Source organism: Gymnoscopelus microlampas (genome assembly GCF_963454915.1).
Source record: "Gymnoscopelus microlampas genome assembly, chromosome: 11".
Taxonomy (NCBI): Eukaryota; Metazoa; Chordata; class Actinopteri; order Myctophiformes; family Myctophidae; genus Gymnoscopelus; species Gymnoscopelus microlampas.
The window spans coordinates 51457412-51472985 of record NC_139948.1 but is presented as its reverse complement, the minus strand read 5'-3'; the positions used below and the strand labels follow the sequence as shown (position 1 = coordinate 51472985).

The 15574-nt window shown below is 42.1% G+C and overlaps 1 protein-coding gene across 1 annotated transcript in view; it reads left to right on the top strand.

Annotated features, from left to right (window-relative positions):
• The window catches only part of ube2z (ubiquitin-conjugating enzyme E2Z), an 18930-nt gene extending 9887 nt beyond the window's left edge, over window positions 1-9043 (top strand). The window contains exons 5-9 of the mRNA XM_084071186.1: window positions 332-519; window positions 1558-1669; window positions 4064-4176; window positions 5155-5245; window positions 7913-9043. Of these exons, the coding sequence (XP_083927312.1) occupies window positions 332-519; window positions 1558-1669; window positions 4064-4176; window positions 5155-5245; window positions 7913-8122 (714 nt within the window). The 3' untranslated portion in view covers window positions 8123-9043. The remainder of the gene's footprint in view (window positions 1-331; window positions 520-1557; window positions 1670-4063; window positions 4177-5154; window positions 5246-7912) is intronic.
• Window positions 9044-15574: the final 6531 nt, after the last annotated feature.

The window sequence follows — 15574 nt, the reverse complement described above, 5'->3', positions numbered from 1 at the left end:
TTCTTTGGGGATTGTTTTCCGGTTCCCTGGTCACATGTCTGGTCTCAACCAATAGCGTTTGAGTTCCGGCGTGCCCAATGGTATATATTAAAGATGGAGGATTGCACGTTCCTGAACAATCGGCTTCATTTACGGTCTGTAGAAACCAATGGGTGACGTCACGTTCCCTTCGTCCATTTATTTTGACTATGTCTATGATCGGCACAGCCCTAGTGAGGACTTCCAGTCTTCCAGTCCTCACTAGGGGTGTTTATCCACACTAAACAACCATAACCCTGTCTCTCCTCCTCCTCCTCCTCCTCCTCCTCCTCGTTGTTTTTCTCCCCATCAGATCCACGCTCTGATCACGGGGCCGTTCGACACGCCGTACGAGGGGGGCTTCTTCCTGTTCCTGTTCCGCTGCCCTCCAGACTACCCCATCCACCCCCCCCGCGTCAAGCTGATCACCACGGGACACAACACTGTCCGCTTCAACCCCAACTTCTACCGCAACGGCAAGGTCTGCCTCTCCATACTGGGGTGAGTGGGGGGGGGGGGGGGGAGAGGTCTGCCTCTCCATAGAGCGTCGCAGTTCCGCCACTTCCTGGTGCCGGAAGTAAATACTCGATGCATTTTTCCCATTGACATTTCCAAAAATATTTATATCAATTAATTTAAGCCTAGAATCAAGCTATCCAGGATCCTGGTGAATCATGACTATAAAACCTTTTTTTCTGTGATTTTTTTTTATTTTATATTTAATGATATGATATACTATATTTAATAAATACCCTTTGTTTTGACGTTTTCAAATTTTGTTTTTCACAGAATCAAACGTTTTATGGTCATGATTCACCAGTATCCTGGATAGCTTGATTCTAGGCTTAAATTAATTTATATAAATATCTTTGTAAAAGTCAATGGGAAAAATGCATCGAGTATTTACTTCCTGCACCAGGAAGTGGGCGGGAACTGCGACGCTCTATAGACGGATTTCAGCGCGACGTCATCACAGAGCAGAATGCGCAATCTGCGCATGCCCGGGTGAAAGGCGCATTCGAAAATACAGCCCTGAGCGGCAGTGAGCGCACTGGCCAATACAAACTAATAGGCGAGTGTGCTCCGGTGCGTAATTTCCAAACGCACCCATAGGCTTCCCCCTCGTCTGCGCGGTCATATTCCTCTCATGTTTACTAACAGGAAACCCGTCTATACTGGGGTGAGTGGGGGAGAGGGAGAAATTGCACAAATTTTATATTTTTCAAAAATAGCAGATCTACAAGCTCGTAGCACGGCACTCGGTGCTGCGCTACGAGCTTGTAGATCTGAAATGTTAGAATGACACGGACGCGTTCTTAATGGATTAAGTGTAAGAAGCATCAGGCAGAGCCAGGCTGTAGGGTGGTGACTGTAGTCTGCATTAATCACAATGTTACGGACAGTATGAAATGTTAAACTTGTATATGATGATAATATGTGTTTATGTCCTTTTGTACAAGGCATCGTTGTACTTCTGTTTAGCTGGACATAAATAAACTGTGTGTGTGTGTGTGTGTGCGTGTGTGCGCGTGTGCGCAGGACGTGGACAGGCCCAGCATGGAGTCCTGCTCAGAGCATCTCTTCAGTTCTCATCTCCATTCAGTCTCTGATGACTGAGAACCCCTACCACAATGAACCTGGGTTTGAACAGGTAAACACAACCCCACACACACACACACACACACACACACACACACACACACACACACACACGCACACGCACACACAGAGAGAACCCCTACCATAATGAACCTGGTTTTGAACAGGTGCGTGTGCACGCTCGTCTAAATGTGTTAATGCAGGGGTTTTCAACTGATTTCGACCCAGGGACCACCATCCTGACTAAAAGCAACCTGGGGACCGCCACTATTGTGCGTGGCGGGTCCATCGTAGACCCACCCCACACAATAGTGGTGGGGGGTTCATGTACCACAGGGAGCATGGAGAAAATAGCTATAATATCAATATAATATCTAATAAAATACAGCGATTTTGTTTGAATATGATGGAATATGATTAAGGATTACTGTGATTATGGTAAACTCACATTTCATATTACACACACACAATACAGTAAGAACTCCTGTAAGTTATTAAAAGTTTAAAAAAAAAAAAAAAAAAGTTTTTTTTTTATTTTTTATTTTTTTTGGCCAGGGACCACCTGCAATACCTCCGCGGACCACCAGTGGTCCGCGGACCACCGGTTGAAAACCCCTGTGTTAATGAACCTCTATTAGCAGGTCGACTCTAAGGGTGCGTTCGTAGGGTGACCACCTGTCCCGAAATTCGTGGGACACTTCCCGAAATTGGGCCCTCTGCCCCGCACAAGCAGAGCAATGTCCCGAAAATCAAAGATATGGAAAAAAATATATATCATTCTTTTTTTGGATAATAAATCGGTAAAAGCAGGCAAAAATAAGAATTAAATAACATAACCCTAACCTAACCCTAATCCTAACCCTAAAACCGAAATAAAGAAACCAAAAACTGAAAAAAAAACCCAATCCGCCCAAGAACCCGCACACGCGGGTGGTCCTCATGCGCGCGCGTGCATGTGTCCCGCGAAACGGGTTCATCTGTCCCTCAATCAATGGGCCTGTTTGAAGGTGGTCACCCTAAGCGTTCGGAAAAGCGCACCGGGAACACTCTCACGTATTAGTCGGTATTGGCCAGTGTGCTCAGTGCTATACATCCGAACAACGCACCCTTAATCTCCAGTCCAACACACACACACACACACACACACACACACACACACACACAGCGCCCTCTGTCCTTCCGCAACCCTAATTATCCTCACGCATGGTAAACTTGACCGTATAGTACATGCCAAAATCCTGAAGGGGGCGTCAACAAGTGTCATTTGGTATCTTGGTGGGGGATAAACAGGTTGACTTAACGCATGGATTAAAGGTCTCCGTCGCGGCGACGACTTTCCGTCGTGAGGATTCCTTAGGGACTATTTATGAGATCAGTGCAGATATGCAAAAAAAAAAGGGGGGCGGGGTATGTACAGCGACGGCCACGGTGTGAATGACATGACCGAAGTCGTCAAAACTCAGCATATAGGCCTACAAAATGATCTCCAAACTGCAAAGCGTCCATCCTCCCCAGTGATCTATCATAAAGATCAGCTGCGCCACGACGAGCTGAATGTAACTTGACACTCTGGCGGGCCCCACACGTTAGCCTCAGCTACTGTGTGCCGGTGTCGTGCGCAGTAAATAGCAGATCTACAAGCTCACAACGCACCACAAATAGGACGCGTTGCGAGCTTGTAGATCCGCTATTTACGGCACGCAACACCAGTGTGCAATTAAGTATGTTGTGCTCCGTTCCCCCTCTCATTAATTTATGACTTAAAGTAGCACGGATTTACCACTGTGAAGTTATGAAGGTTTCCAAAAGATGAAATCACAGGAATAATGGAAGACAATGGAGTTTTAAATCGAAAGTGGATTACGCTACGTAACGGGTAGGATCTAATTATTTGTTGACACGGGAGACCAGCAGTAATTAACAATAAACGTACGCTTGCGTTCTCTTGAGTTAAAATAAGCTGCGGAACAATTGCTATGTTTGCCAATCGGAGATTCGAGAGGATTTCTTTGTCACTCTGACTCACAAGAAGTCACTCGTCCAGATGCCATTGCAAACACTGTGGTGTTTCATTTGTATTTTCAGACATTTGCACACGACGCTTAGTAAACTTGACCTTCGGCTCTGTACTTGGTCTGCTCTTTTTCCTCTCTACATATATATATGCCAAAAGTTAACTGTCTATGTTGTGTATATGTCTGTTTGTCTTTGTAAAAAAAAAAAGCAAGGAAGCAATCCATGTATATGAACAGAAATGTCTAATCCTACCCTCTGTGCCTCACAATAAAAAAAGATTTGAAACAAAAGTAGCAGATCTACAATCTCATTGTGAGCTTGTAGATCTACCATTTTTTGGTAAATATAGGGATGCTAGGGTTCAAGTAGTTTATGTGCATTATTTTCACGTGTGTGCGTGTGTGTGTGTGTGTGTGTGTGTGGGACTCAGGAGCGCCACCCGGGGGACAGTAAGAACTACAACGAGTGCATCCGCCATGAGACCATGAGGGTGGCGGTGTGTGACATGCTGGAGGGCAAGGTGGCCTGTCCTGACGCTCTGTGGTACAAACACACCTTTTACTCCCTACTCCTACTCCACTACTGCATTGGTTCTTCAGGGGGTTCCAGGGGGTACCCAGCTAAATGATGGACAGGAACCAAATGGACCCTTATGGGTCTGTAACTCTGAGAGTGTACAAATGGATCCATTTGGTTACATTTGTACACTCTCAGAGTTACATCAACATTGATTTTACAATATAAATTGGGGTCCCAGATATAGAAATACCATTAAATGGGGGTCCGTAGCCTAATGTACGTGAAACTGGGGGCCCTTGAAATTAAAATGGTTGAGAATCACTGCTAGAGAGCCGTAAAAATCTTCTCTTATGGGGGGTCCCTGGCTTATCTTTTCAAATCGGGGTCTGCGGGCTAATAATTGTCAATTTGGGGGTCCTTGACATGAGAAGGTTTGAGAACCACTGCGCAACATCTCTGAGGAGAATATTGTACTTTTACTCCACTACAATTATTTGAAAACTTTAGTTACTAGTTACTTTGCAGATATCAATGATTACATTATAAAACATACATTAACCACTTCAGCCCCATTTTATACCTAGGCTGTTTGAAAATAGCAGATCTACAAGCCTACGACGCGTTGTGAGCTTGTAGATCTGCTATCTTCAAACATTTTAGTACTTTTACTTCTGGTACTGTAAGTATATTTTGATGCCAATAGTTTTTGTACTTTTACTCGAGTAACATTTTGAACACGGGGGCCTTTTCACTTGTAACAGGAGTATATTTCTACATTGCGGTATTGATACTTTTACTTAAAACATATGAGTACTTTTTCCCACCGCTGATTCTCTGACACAACGTGTGTGTGTGTGTGTGTGTGTGTGTGTGTGTGTGTGTGTGTGTGTGTGTGTGTGTGTGTGTGTGTGTGTGTGTGTGTGTGTGTGTGTGTGTGTGTGTGTGTGTGTGTGTGTGTGTGTGTGTGTGTGTGTGTGTGTGGGGGGATGTGGTTGTTTTCAGGAGCGTGATGGAGAAGTCCTTCCTGGAGTACTATGACTTCTACGAGGGCGTGTGTAAGGAGAGGCTGTACCTGCAGGGACAGAGCATGCAGGTACGTCTCATTTTGTCGCTGCAACGCAACATATAGGGCATGAGCAGTGGCGGCCATTTTCTGGTTCCACTTCAAAATAGTCAATGCATTTTTCCCCATTGACATTTCCAAAAATATTTATATCAATTATTTTAACCCATTAAGACCTGGAACTGTGTCATTTTTAGATTTGAGCTAAAAAGCCTTATTTTACACTTTGGGCTTTTCAAAAATAGCAGATCTACAAGCTCATAGCGCGGCACCGAGTGCCGCGCTATGAGCTTGTAGATCTGCTATTTTTGAAAAATCGTGAAAATGTGTGCAAATCTTTGAATATATATATATTTTTAAAGCGAACATTTTTAACTCAAATCTTTGCTTTTGGGGGTCCCTGGAACAAAATATTTCGATGGGAGTCCGTGGCTAAATACATATCATTTTGGGGGTCCTTGACATGAAAAAGATTGAGCACCACTGATATAGAAACATACGTTTTTCAGAAAACTGTTGGGATTTAGGAGACATGTAGAATCGGCTTCAGGTCTCAATGGGTTAAGCCTAGAATCAAGCCTTCCAGGGTCCTGGTAGCCTCCGTCTCCAGACTTTTATTGTTTAGTTTTGCTAAAAAAATAAAAGCCTGGAGGAGCGCGTCGGTGTACCGGGTATGAGGAAGTGTTTCGTTTCCCCCAACCAACCAGAGTGCAGTGGGCGTCGCTCGTAATGTTGTGTTAACGGGGCGGGGGTTGACGGACAGATCGGCGAACCAATGGGATCAGGCGCAATCTCTCTGCGCCTCTATACACCCGCCCCTCTATACCATTGGTTCTCAAAGTGGGGTCCGGGGACCCCCAGGGGTACTTCAGGGGGTTCCAGGGGGTCCCCAGCTAAATGATGGATAGGAACCAAATGGACCCTTATGGGTCTGTAACTCTGAGAGTGTACAAATGGAACCAAATGGACCCTAACGGGTCCATTTGGTTCCATTTGTACACTCTCAGAGTTACATCAACATTGATTTTTACTATATAAATTGGGGTCCCAGAGATAGAAATGCCATTAAATGGGGGTCCGTAGCCTCTAATGCATGTGAAACTGGGGGTCCTTGAAATTAAAATGGTTGAGAATCACTGCTAGAGAGCCGTAAAAAAACTTCTCTTATGGGGGGGTCCCTGGCTTATCTTTTCAAATGGGGGTCTGCGGGTTAATAAGTGTCAATTTGGGGGTCCTTGACATGAAAAAGTTTGAGAACCACTGCTCTATACACGAAATCAGGAGCGTTGGTGCAGCCTAGTGTCCTGGTGAATCATGACCATAAAACGTTTGATTCTGTGAAAAAAAACTTTTTGAAAACGGCAAAACAAAGGGTATTAATTAAATATAGTATATCATATAATTAAATATAAAATAAATAAATGTTTTATGGTCATGAGTCACCAGGATCCTGGATGGCTTGATTCTAGGCTTAAATTAATTGATATAAATATTTTTGGAAATGTCAATGGGAAAAAATGCATTGACTATTTTGAAGTGGAACCAGAAAATGTCCGCCACTGCTATTGTCTAATGTCCTATTTCTTATATCGTTTCTAGATATTATTCTCTCGGCTTGATTACTGCAATGTACTGTTGACTTCGTCAACTAAAACTATGACGGACAATGTTGGTCGTCTACCTTTTTACACTGACCAAAACTAAATAAAAACTAAATAAAAACTAAGCTATGATGACTAAAACTAAGACTAAATATATTGACAAATTCGTCAACAAATAAAAACTAGACTAAAATGTTAGTGAGGGATCTAGTGGAGAAGAGATCCAGTAGAACTAAAAGACAAGTCATTTTATGTTTGGTCGCGAGCTCTGAAAATAACAGATCTACAAGCTCACAAGAGCTTGTAGATCTGACACTTTTCAAGTGTAAAATCAGCCACTATGATGCCATCGAGGCACCGTCACGAAATACATTTTAGCCGACTAAATCAACTGTAGTTTTAGTCGACTATAATCTTAAGATACTTAGTCGACTAACACTAGACAAAGACTAACATCTTATGATGGCTAAAATATGACTAAATGTAATTTTGTTCAAAAGACTGAGTAAAACTAAATCAAAATTTGCTGTCAAAATCAACACTGCTGCAATGCACTTTTTTTCTGGCCTGCCAAAGAAAACGACTCACAGATCACGACTTGTTCAAAATGCAGCAGCCAGAGTTTGAACTAAAACTAAGAAGAGAGAACACATTACTCCAGTTCTATAGCTTCACTACACTGGCTCCCGCTTGTTTTTGGCATTGAGTTTAAAATAATTTGACTTGCTTATCGACTAAGCCAGGGGTCTTCAACGTTTTCAGGCCAAGGACCCCCTAGCTGACAGAGAGATGAAGCAGGGACCCCCTACTCTATATTGTATAAAATTGTGTTCAGATCAACCTTTGCTGCTCTTTTTCCTCTCTACACCTATAGCAAAATAGGTTAATAATGGTTAATGTAAAAAAAAAACATATCACACAAAGATTTGGCGGACCCCCTGTAGTAACTCTGAGGACCCCCTGTTGAAGACCCCTGGACTAAGCAATTATGTTCTATGAAAATACAAAATATAACTTTTTAATAGCTGAATGGACTAGTTTGATTAACTAAACGTGGTCATGTTCCCCCTAACGAAACCCCCCCCCCCCTCCGTAGGACCCGTTCGGAGAGAAGCGCGGCCGCTTCGACTACCAGGGCCTCCTGGCCCGGCTGGGCGCCACCCACCGGCGGATACGCGACAAGTGTCCGGGCGGGGCCGGGGGCGGGGCGGGCGACAACGGAGACGACGACGACGACGAGCACTCCGACTCGGACTCCAGCACGTCCGGCACCGACCCCGACAGCCAGGGCAGCACCCAGCCCTGACCGGACCCCCACCCACCCACCCACCCAAACCCCATGGGGTAAGAGACACAGGACGGGACACGTATTTGAGTGGGGGGGGGCTTATTTAACCCCATTCAAAACCGGGAACGCATCTCTGTGTCATTTTGGAAGTCTTTGGCTATTCAACCGAAATAGCAGATCTACAAGCTCATAGCTTTTTTTTTTTTTTTGGAGAAAAAAAAACGTGAAAATGTGTGCAAATATTTAAATATATACTATTCTTTTTTTAAGCATTTGTCAAATATTTTTGTTCCAGGGACCCCCCTCCCCTCCCCCCCCCCCCCCTCCCCCAGAAGCTTTGAAGATTTGAGTTACAAATGTTCCCTTTAACCCATTAAGACCTGAAACCACGTCTAAAAAAAAATCTAAATCCTAAAAAAAAAATCGGGGTAAAAAATAATAATAATCATAATTTTCAAAATTTTTCAAAAAAATAGCAGATCTACAAGCTCATAGCGTGGCACTCGGTGCCGCGCTATGAGCTTGTAGATCTGCTAAATTTTTTTGAATAGCCAAAGAAATCTAAAGTGACACAGATGCGTTCCAGGTCTTAAAGGGTTAAAAAATATATATACATTCAAAGAGTTGCAAAAAAAAAATCGGTGCCCCGCTACGAGCTTGTAGATCTGCTATTTTTGGAATCGGTCCCTCCCTCCCTATCACTTATGACATCAGAGATGCGTCCCTCTCCCCGGATTGAATGGATTTAATGTGGAGGAGGTGGAGGAAAGGGTGGAGGAGGAGAAAAAAACGGACTCTGAACTCGGGGAGGATGATGAATGAGGAGGAAGACCAGGACTCTTTTTTTTCCTTCTTTTTTTCTTTTTTTCTTTTTTGCACACAAAGGGACACTTTCTGTGGGTGACAGAGATGGAAGGAGGAATGATTGAAGAACATTTTTAGGAGAGGTGGAGGAGGAGAAGGAAAAGGAGGTGGGGGGGGGGGGGGGACTCGGACCCTCTTCAGAGGAACTTCTTCAGGTCCGATAAGGGAGTGTCCGTGTCCTGGGACTCTGATGTGATGTGTGGAACTTTTTTCTTTTTTTGGCATGGGGGGGAGTTGAACCCAAAGGGACGCTTTGTGAGTGACGGAGATGAAAGGACGGCATTGTTTGAACTGAAGAGACCGTTTGTTTTTGTTTGTTCTTTGTGATTCAGGCAAAAAACTGAGTCTGCTTATAGGGAGTTGTTCAACCAAAAAAAAATTATTCTCTATCAATTACACACATCCAACATGGAGATTTTCTTATTTTTTTGACGCATTCCTGAGACAATAATTTGGTGACCGGCGAAAAGATGCTAATGTATCCGGTAGGAGTATTAAAATACACCCGCTCATCACATTATTGGCTCAGGAATGCGACAAAAACGTTAAAAAAAATAAAAAATACCTTCATGAATTCCAGGCTTCTTGGCAGGGGTGTGTGTAATCGATTGAAGAAATGTTTTGGGTGAACTATCCCTTTTAAGACGGAGAGCCGAGGAGGAGGAGGAGTTTGGGGGCAGCGTTGTTCACAGAAAGACTTTTTTTGTTGTTTGTTTTTTAGTTATTTCTTTCTGAGCAGCGGCTCACTTGAGACGTGGTGTCCATGTTCTGTTATGTAACGAAAATAAATCAAATCCACACACCAAGTCATTCTCATTCGTTTCAGATCCACCAGGCCACTTCCTCACGCGAACCCTTTTTCTACCCCTTGTTTTTCAGTAGCGGGGGGCGGGGGGCGGGGAGCGGGGGGCGCCCTAGTCCCTACGTCACATCCTAGACGGATAGCTCCGCCCACACTGGGCGAGCGCTGTCAGTGCAGCGGAAGTCGATGCGCAGACGGCTTTGTTGTTGAAGCCCGACTGACGCACGCTCATGAGAAACAGCAGAAATGAAATCTGGCGAAAACAGTTGCGTGCATTAAACTTTAAAGGAAACATGCAGTCTAAATATATAATAAATATCCATTTGCCTAATTCACCACTACTTTTGCGACTGTGTCTCAACGTGAAACAGTTGCGTGCATTAAACTTTAAAGGAAACATGCAGTCTAAATATATAATAAATATCCATTTGCCTAATTCAAAAAATCTATCTTTAAAAAAGAATGTTCATAGATTTTTTACTATCAAATACATTGATTAAACACTTTAATCAACCCTATTTTATACTTCGTTGTACAAAGGTGTTGTGCAAAATAACAAAATGTCCCGAAATTATAAAGAAGTTACTCATAAGGCTATCATCATATAATGATTTACTTATATTGACTGTATCGACAGCTGTTTCACTCATCTAATATAACAGTTTATACTTAGGCTGTCGTGAAAGTGTAATATTTAGAGAAATTCTAAGTTTCAAACGCAAATTTTATTTTTAATTTAACCAGTAAAACCACGTTGAGACACAGTCGCAAAAGTAGTGGCGAGACAGCTGTTTCACTCATCTAATATAACAGTTTATACTTAGGCTGTCGTGAAAGTGTAATATTTAGAGAAATACTAAGTTTCAAACGCAAATTTTATTTTTTACTTAACCTTTATTTAACCAGTAAAAACACGTTGAGACACAGTCGCAAAAGTAGTGGTGAATTAGGCAAATGGATATTTATTATATATTTAGACTGCATGTTTCCTTTAAAGTTTAATGCACGCAACTGTTTCACGTTGAGACACAGTCGCAAAAGTAGTGGTGAATTAGGCAAATGGATATTTATTATATATTTAGACTGCATGTTTCCTTTAAAGTTTAATGCACGCAACTGTTTTCGCCAGATTTCATTTCTGCTGTTTCTCATGAGCGTGCGTCAGTCGGGCTTCAACAACAAAGCCGTCTGCGCATCGACTTCCGCTGCACTGACAGCGCTCGCCCAGTGTGGGCGGAGCTATCCGTCTAGGATGTGACGTAGGGACTAGGGCGCCCCCCGCTCCCCGCCCCCCGCCCCCCGCTACTGAAAAACAAGGGGTAGAAAAAGGGTTCGCCTTCCTCACACGTCTAGAACAGGGGGGGGTCTCGAAACCTTTTCATATCGTGGACCCCCATCTCAAAATATTTTTGTTTCAAGGACCCTCCCCCCCCCCCAGAAGCAAAGACCTGAGTTAAAAATGTTCGCTTTAAAAGAAAAATATATATATTCAAAGGTTTGCACACATTTTCAAGATTTTTCCCCAAAAAATTTCACATTACAAGCTCATAGCGCGGCACTCGGTTATGCTCGGCTATGAGCTTGTAGATCTGCTATTTTTTGAATAGCTCAAAAGTATAAAAGTGGTTCAAATTATTGCGACATTTTTGCTGGGGACCCCCTGGAGGAAGGCGGTACGTGTTGGGTTTATTCTAGTAAGTATTCATCACTATTCACAACAAGTCTTGAGGAGAGTGTCCGTGCTTACATTACTCACCATAATAAACGATCTGCAAAACAGGAGATACTTGATGTGTGGATTTTTATTGTCATTTATTTTTCCTTACACAGCGAGTCATTGTTTGCGATGGAAGCACCCTCTGCCTAAGTACTTTATTATGGGATGCTGTCTTTTTGCACCCAATGGCGCTTCAGTTGCCCACCGGAGGACACGCCTCTTCTGGGGTGGGGGGCGTGTCTCTGGGACCCTCTGACATTGATGAGGGAGGGGGCTCCTCTCTCTCTCTCTCCCAGAAGTCGAACTACACTTTTTTTTTAGCTGAGAGAGCTTGTGACACATTTGTAGATCTGTTATTTTTGGGGAAAAATCTTGAAAATGTGTGCAAATCTTTGAATATACATTTTTTTTTCAAAGTGAACATTTGTAACTCAAATCTTTGCTTCTGGGGGGTCCCTGGAACAAATATGTTTTGAGATGGGGGTCCGCGGCCAAATACATATCATTTTGTAAAAAGAAAATCTACATTTGTTGAATCCTCAGAAGCAAAGATTTGAGTTACAAATGTTTGCTTTAAAAATATATATACATAGATTTGCACACATTTTCACAATTTTTTTTTTTTTTAATAGCAGATCTACAAGTTCCCGGTCTTAATGGGTTAACTAGCTGCCCTTATAGAGGGCCCTGGTGGTGTCCCCCAGGGCCCCATACTGGGTCCGCTAGTATTTCCCCTCCGCGCCGAATCCCTTCGCGGGAAAATAGCCGATCTACAAGCTCAGTGTGAGCTGTTTTCCGCGAATGTTTGCCCCACCCCCCCAATAATTAGGAACGCAAGAGTTAAATTATTGGTTAAAGATCTTCTTTAAGACGCGTTAACATGCCTTTACAAAACACATGGCAGTCGACATCAGATGACCTTTTACGTGCCGAAACGAGCGACTTGTAGATGGTCTGTTTGTGGTGGTACGCTGGTACACGAATAACTCGTAGATCTGCCTCAGCGTTCGTTCGTTATTTAAGTTTGAAAAGACCAGCATTTAGCTGCACCAAAGCACGGGATTGGACAAACCCCGTAGCCCGTAGACCAGTGGTTGGTCCTTGAGGGGGTTCCAGGGGGTCCCCAGACAAATTAATAGTTAGGAACCAAATTGAACCTTATGTGTCTGTAACTCTGAGAGTGTACAAATGGAACCAAATGGACCCTAGCGGGTCCATTTGGTTCCATTTGTACACTCTCAGAGTTAAATGAACACTAATTATGATGATACAGTGTAGATTAAGACCCCCAAGAAATCAAAATGGTTGAGTCCCTGGTATATCTTTTCAAATGGGGGTCCGTGGGCTAATATGTGTCAATTTGTCCCTCTACCCCCCCACCCACCCACCACACCCGTTTTCTTTCTCTCGAAGGAACGCCGCCAGCGTTTCATTGGACGTTTGAGAAGTGTGTGATTTGAATTCTGATTGGCTGAAAAGGGATATTGTTTAAAAAAAAGAAAGAAAATAATAATTGACCTCTCTGCCTTTGTTGTTGTTGCTGTTATTGTTGTCTGATGTCAGAGGTCCCTGACTGTTCAAAATGTACATTTAATCCGGAGGTTTATTTTCAGTCATTTTGTAACAAAAAAAAAAAAAAGAAAAGCATTTTACTGCAGAATATTTTATTTTGTATTATTTTGGGAAAAGTTTCATAATGTTTCTGAGAAACGTCTTGTTGTGATTCATGACTCAACAACGATCTGTGTGGCGGGTCACGTTTCTTTGTTTTTTTTTCCCCATTGCTGTCGGGATAGGAAGCTTGTATCTCCATATTTCACCTTTCTGATGTTTTTTTTTTTGTGTAACTTAATGCCCTGCTTCGTCTTACGAGAGTGTCGCGAAGAAGTAGCAAAAAAAAACAACAACAGCCGATCTGCAAGCTCACCACGCGCTGCTCTGAGCTTGTAGATCGCCTACTTTTTTGCAAGATGTTTTGAAGTGAAAGTAAAAGTTTTTTTTTGGACATACAAGGTTTGTGCCTGACTGACGTTTTCTTTCTTTCTTTCTTTCATTTAAATTGATAAAATGATGCTTTTGCGGATTCATGGCTTCTGTTTGTCGCTAGGCAGAAAATCATTGAAAACCCCTTTGAATCAAAAATGTGTCTTTTAAAAAAAAAATTTGGGGCAGATATAGAGCACCGAAGTGTGACATGACTGTCACCAGAGGGCGCTAATCACCCTTGGGTCCCAGTATTTCCCACGCATCTGTGTCATTTTTAGATATCTTTGGCTATTCAAAAATAGCAGATCTACAAGCTCGTAGCGTGGCACCGATGAGCTTGTAGATCTGCTATTTTTAAAAAATCTTGAGAATTTGTGCAAATCTTTGAATGTATGTGTATATATTTTTTAAAGCAAACATTTGTAACTCAAATCTTTGCTTCTGGGGGATTCTATAAATGTCTTCTAAATCCTAACAGTTTTAAAAAAAAACGTATGTTTCTATATCAGTGGTTCTCAAGGACCCCCAAAATGATATGTATTTGGCCCGCAGACCCCCATCTAAAAATGTTTTCTTCCAGGGACCCCCCCCCCCCCCCCCCAGAAGCAAAGATTTGAGTTAAAAATGTTCAAAGATTTGCACAATTTTTCTAAAATAGCAGATCTACAAGCTCATAGCGCAGCACCGAGTGCCACACTATGAGCTTGTAGATCTGCTATTTTTTGAATAGCCAAAGTATAAAGTAATGGTTCAAGTGGTGACACAGATGCGTTAGATAAATAGAAATACTTTTGTGACCCAGGGGTAGTGGGTGTGATGTCAGGACTCTATTTGTACCTTTTCTAGAGCTCTAAAAAGTGCTCTGCGCTCTAAAAGAGTTTTTAAAAAATGGGAGGGGGGGGAGTGTTCTGATTGGTTAGTGCTGTTCTAGAGGTTGACCAACAGGAAGTCAGCGTGGGAAGGGGCCGTTTCTAACTGCTTTGAGGTCAGTTACATTCAAGCTAAATAGAGTTCCTATCAGGGCTGGGCAATAATCCATAATTTATTGATATTGATCATTTATAGATACATCGATGATTCATTGATACATTGATAGTTTATTGATATATTGATAATTTACAGATACATCGATAATATACTCTACCAGATGAGCATATAAATAAGCAGGCTAATACGTGTATACGAATATGAATATAGAGACACCGGGGACAGCACAATGTTTTATAGTTATTATGAACAGTTAAGATACATATAATGTTAAATGTCCTATGAACTGAAACAGGATAATACTATAATAGTAATAATATCAATTATTAATCGGTACACAAATTCACAAAAATACACACATTTCCAAGTGACTGATTTTTTGTTTTTATTTTCAGGGAAGATGAACAGCTAATTATCCTATCATGTTTTTTTTTTTCCTTTTAAGAATTAACCAGCAGTATAAAGAAGTAGTTTAGTTTAATTTAGTTTATTTCGATCCACATCAGTTACACAAAACGTACCACACAATAATCCAATGATTCATTTTGTTTGATGGAAAAGGCATAGGCTGAAGCTCAAAGCTTACAGTATTTATGCCTTATCCTTCCTACATGTTGATTTAACTGAAAGTAGCAATGAATTGAATACACAGGACCACAATGGAAAGCTTTTTTTTTTTGTATAATCGTACCACTGTACTATTAGCAAACTGTTAATAAAGTATTCAATCAACAAAAAAACTAAAAGCAAAGATAAGAGAAATAAAGAAGTAAATGTCTTCTTGTAGATCTTGTAGATTTTCTATTTTCAGAGCTCGCAACCAAACATAAAATGACTTTTAGTTCTACTGGAGCTCTCCTCACTAACATTTTAGTCTAGTTTTTATTTGTTGACAACATTGTCAATACATTTAGTCTTGTAGTTCTAGTCATCATAGCTTAGTTTCTATTTATTTTTTATTTCGTTTTCGTCAGTGAAAAAAGGTAGTCGACCAACATTTTTCGTCATCGTTTTAGTCGACTAAATCAAACACTGCCGTCCGCCCGCCCCGCGGTTCAACCCGCGGGACCTGCGGGCTACGGGTCGGCCCGCGCATCACTATGAGTCACTCATC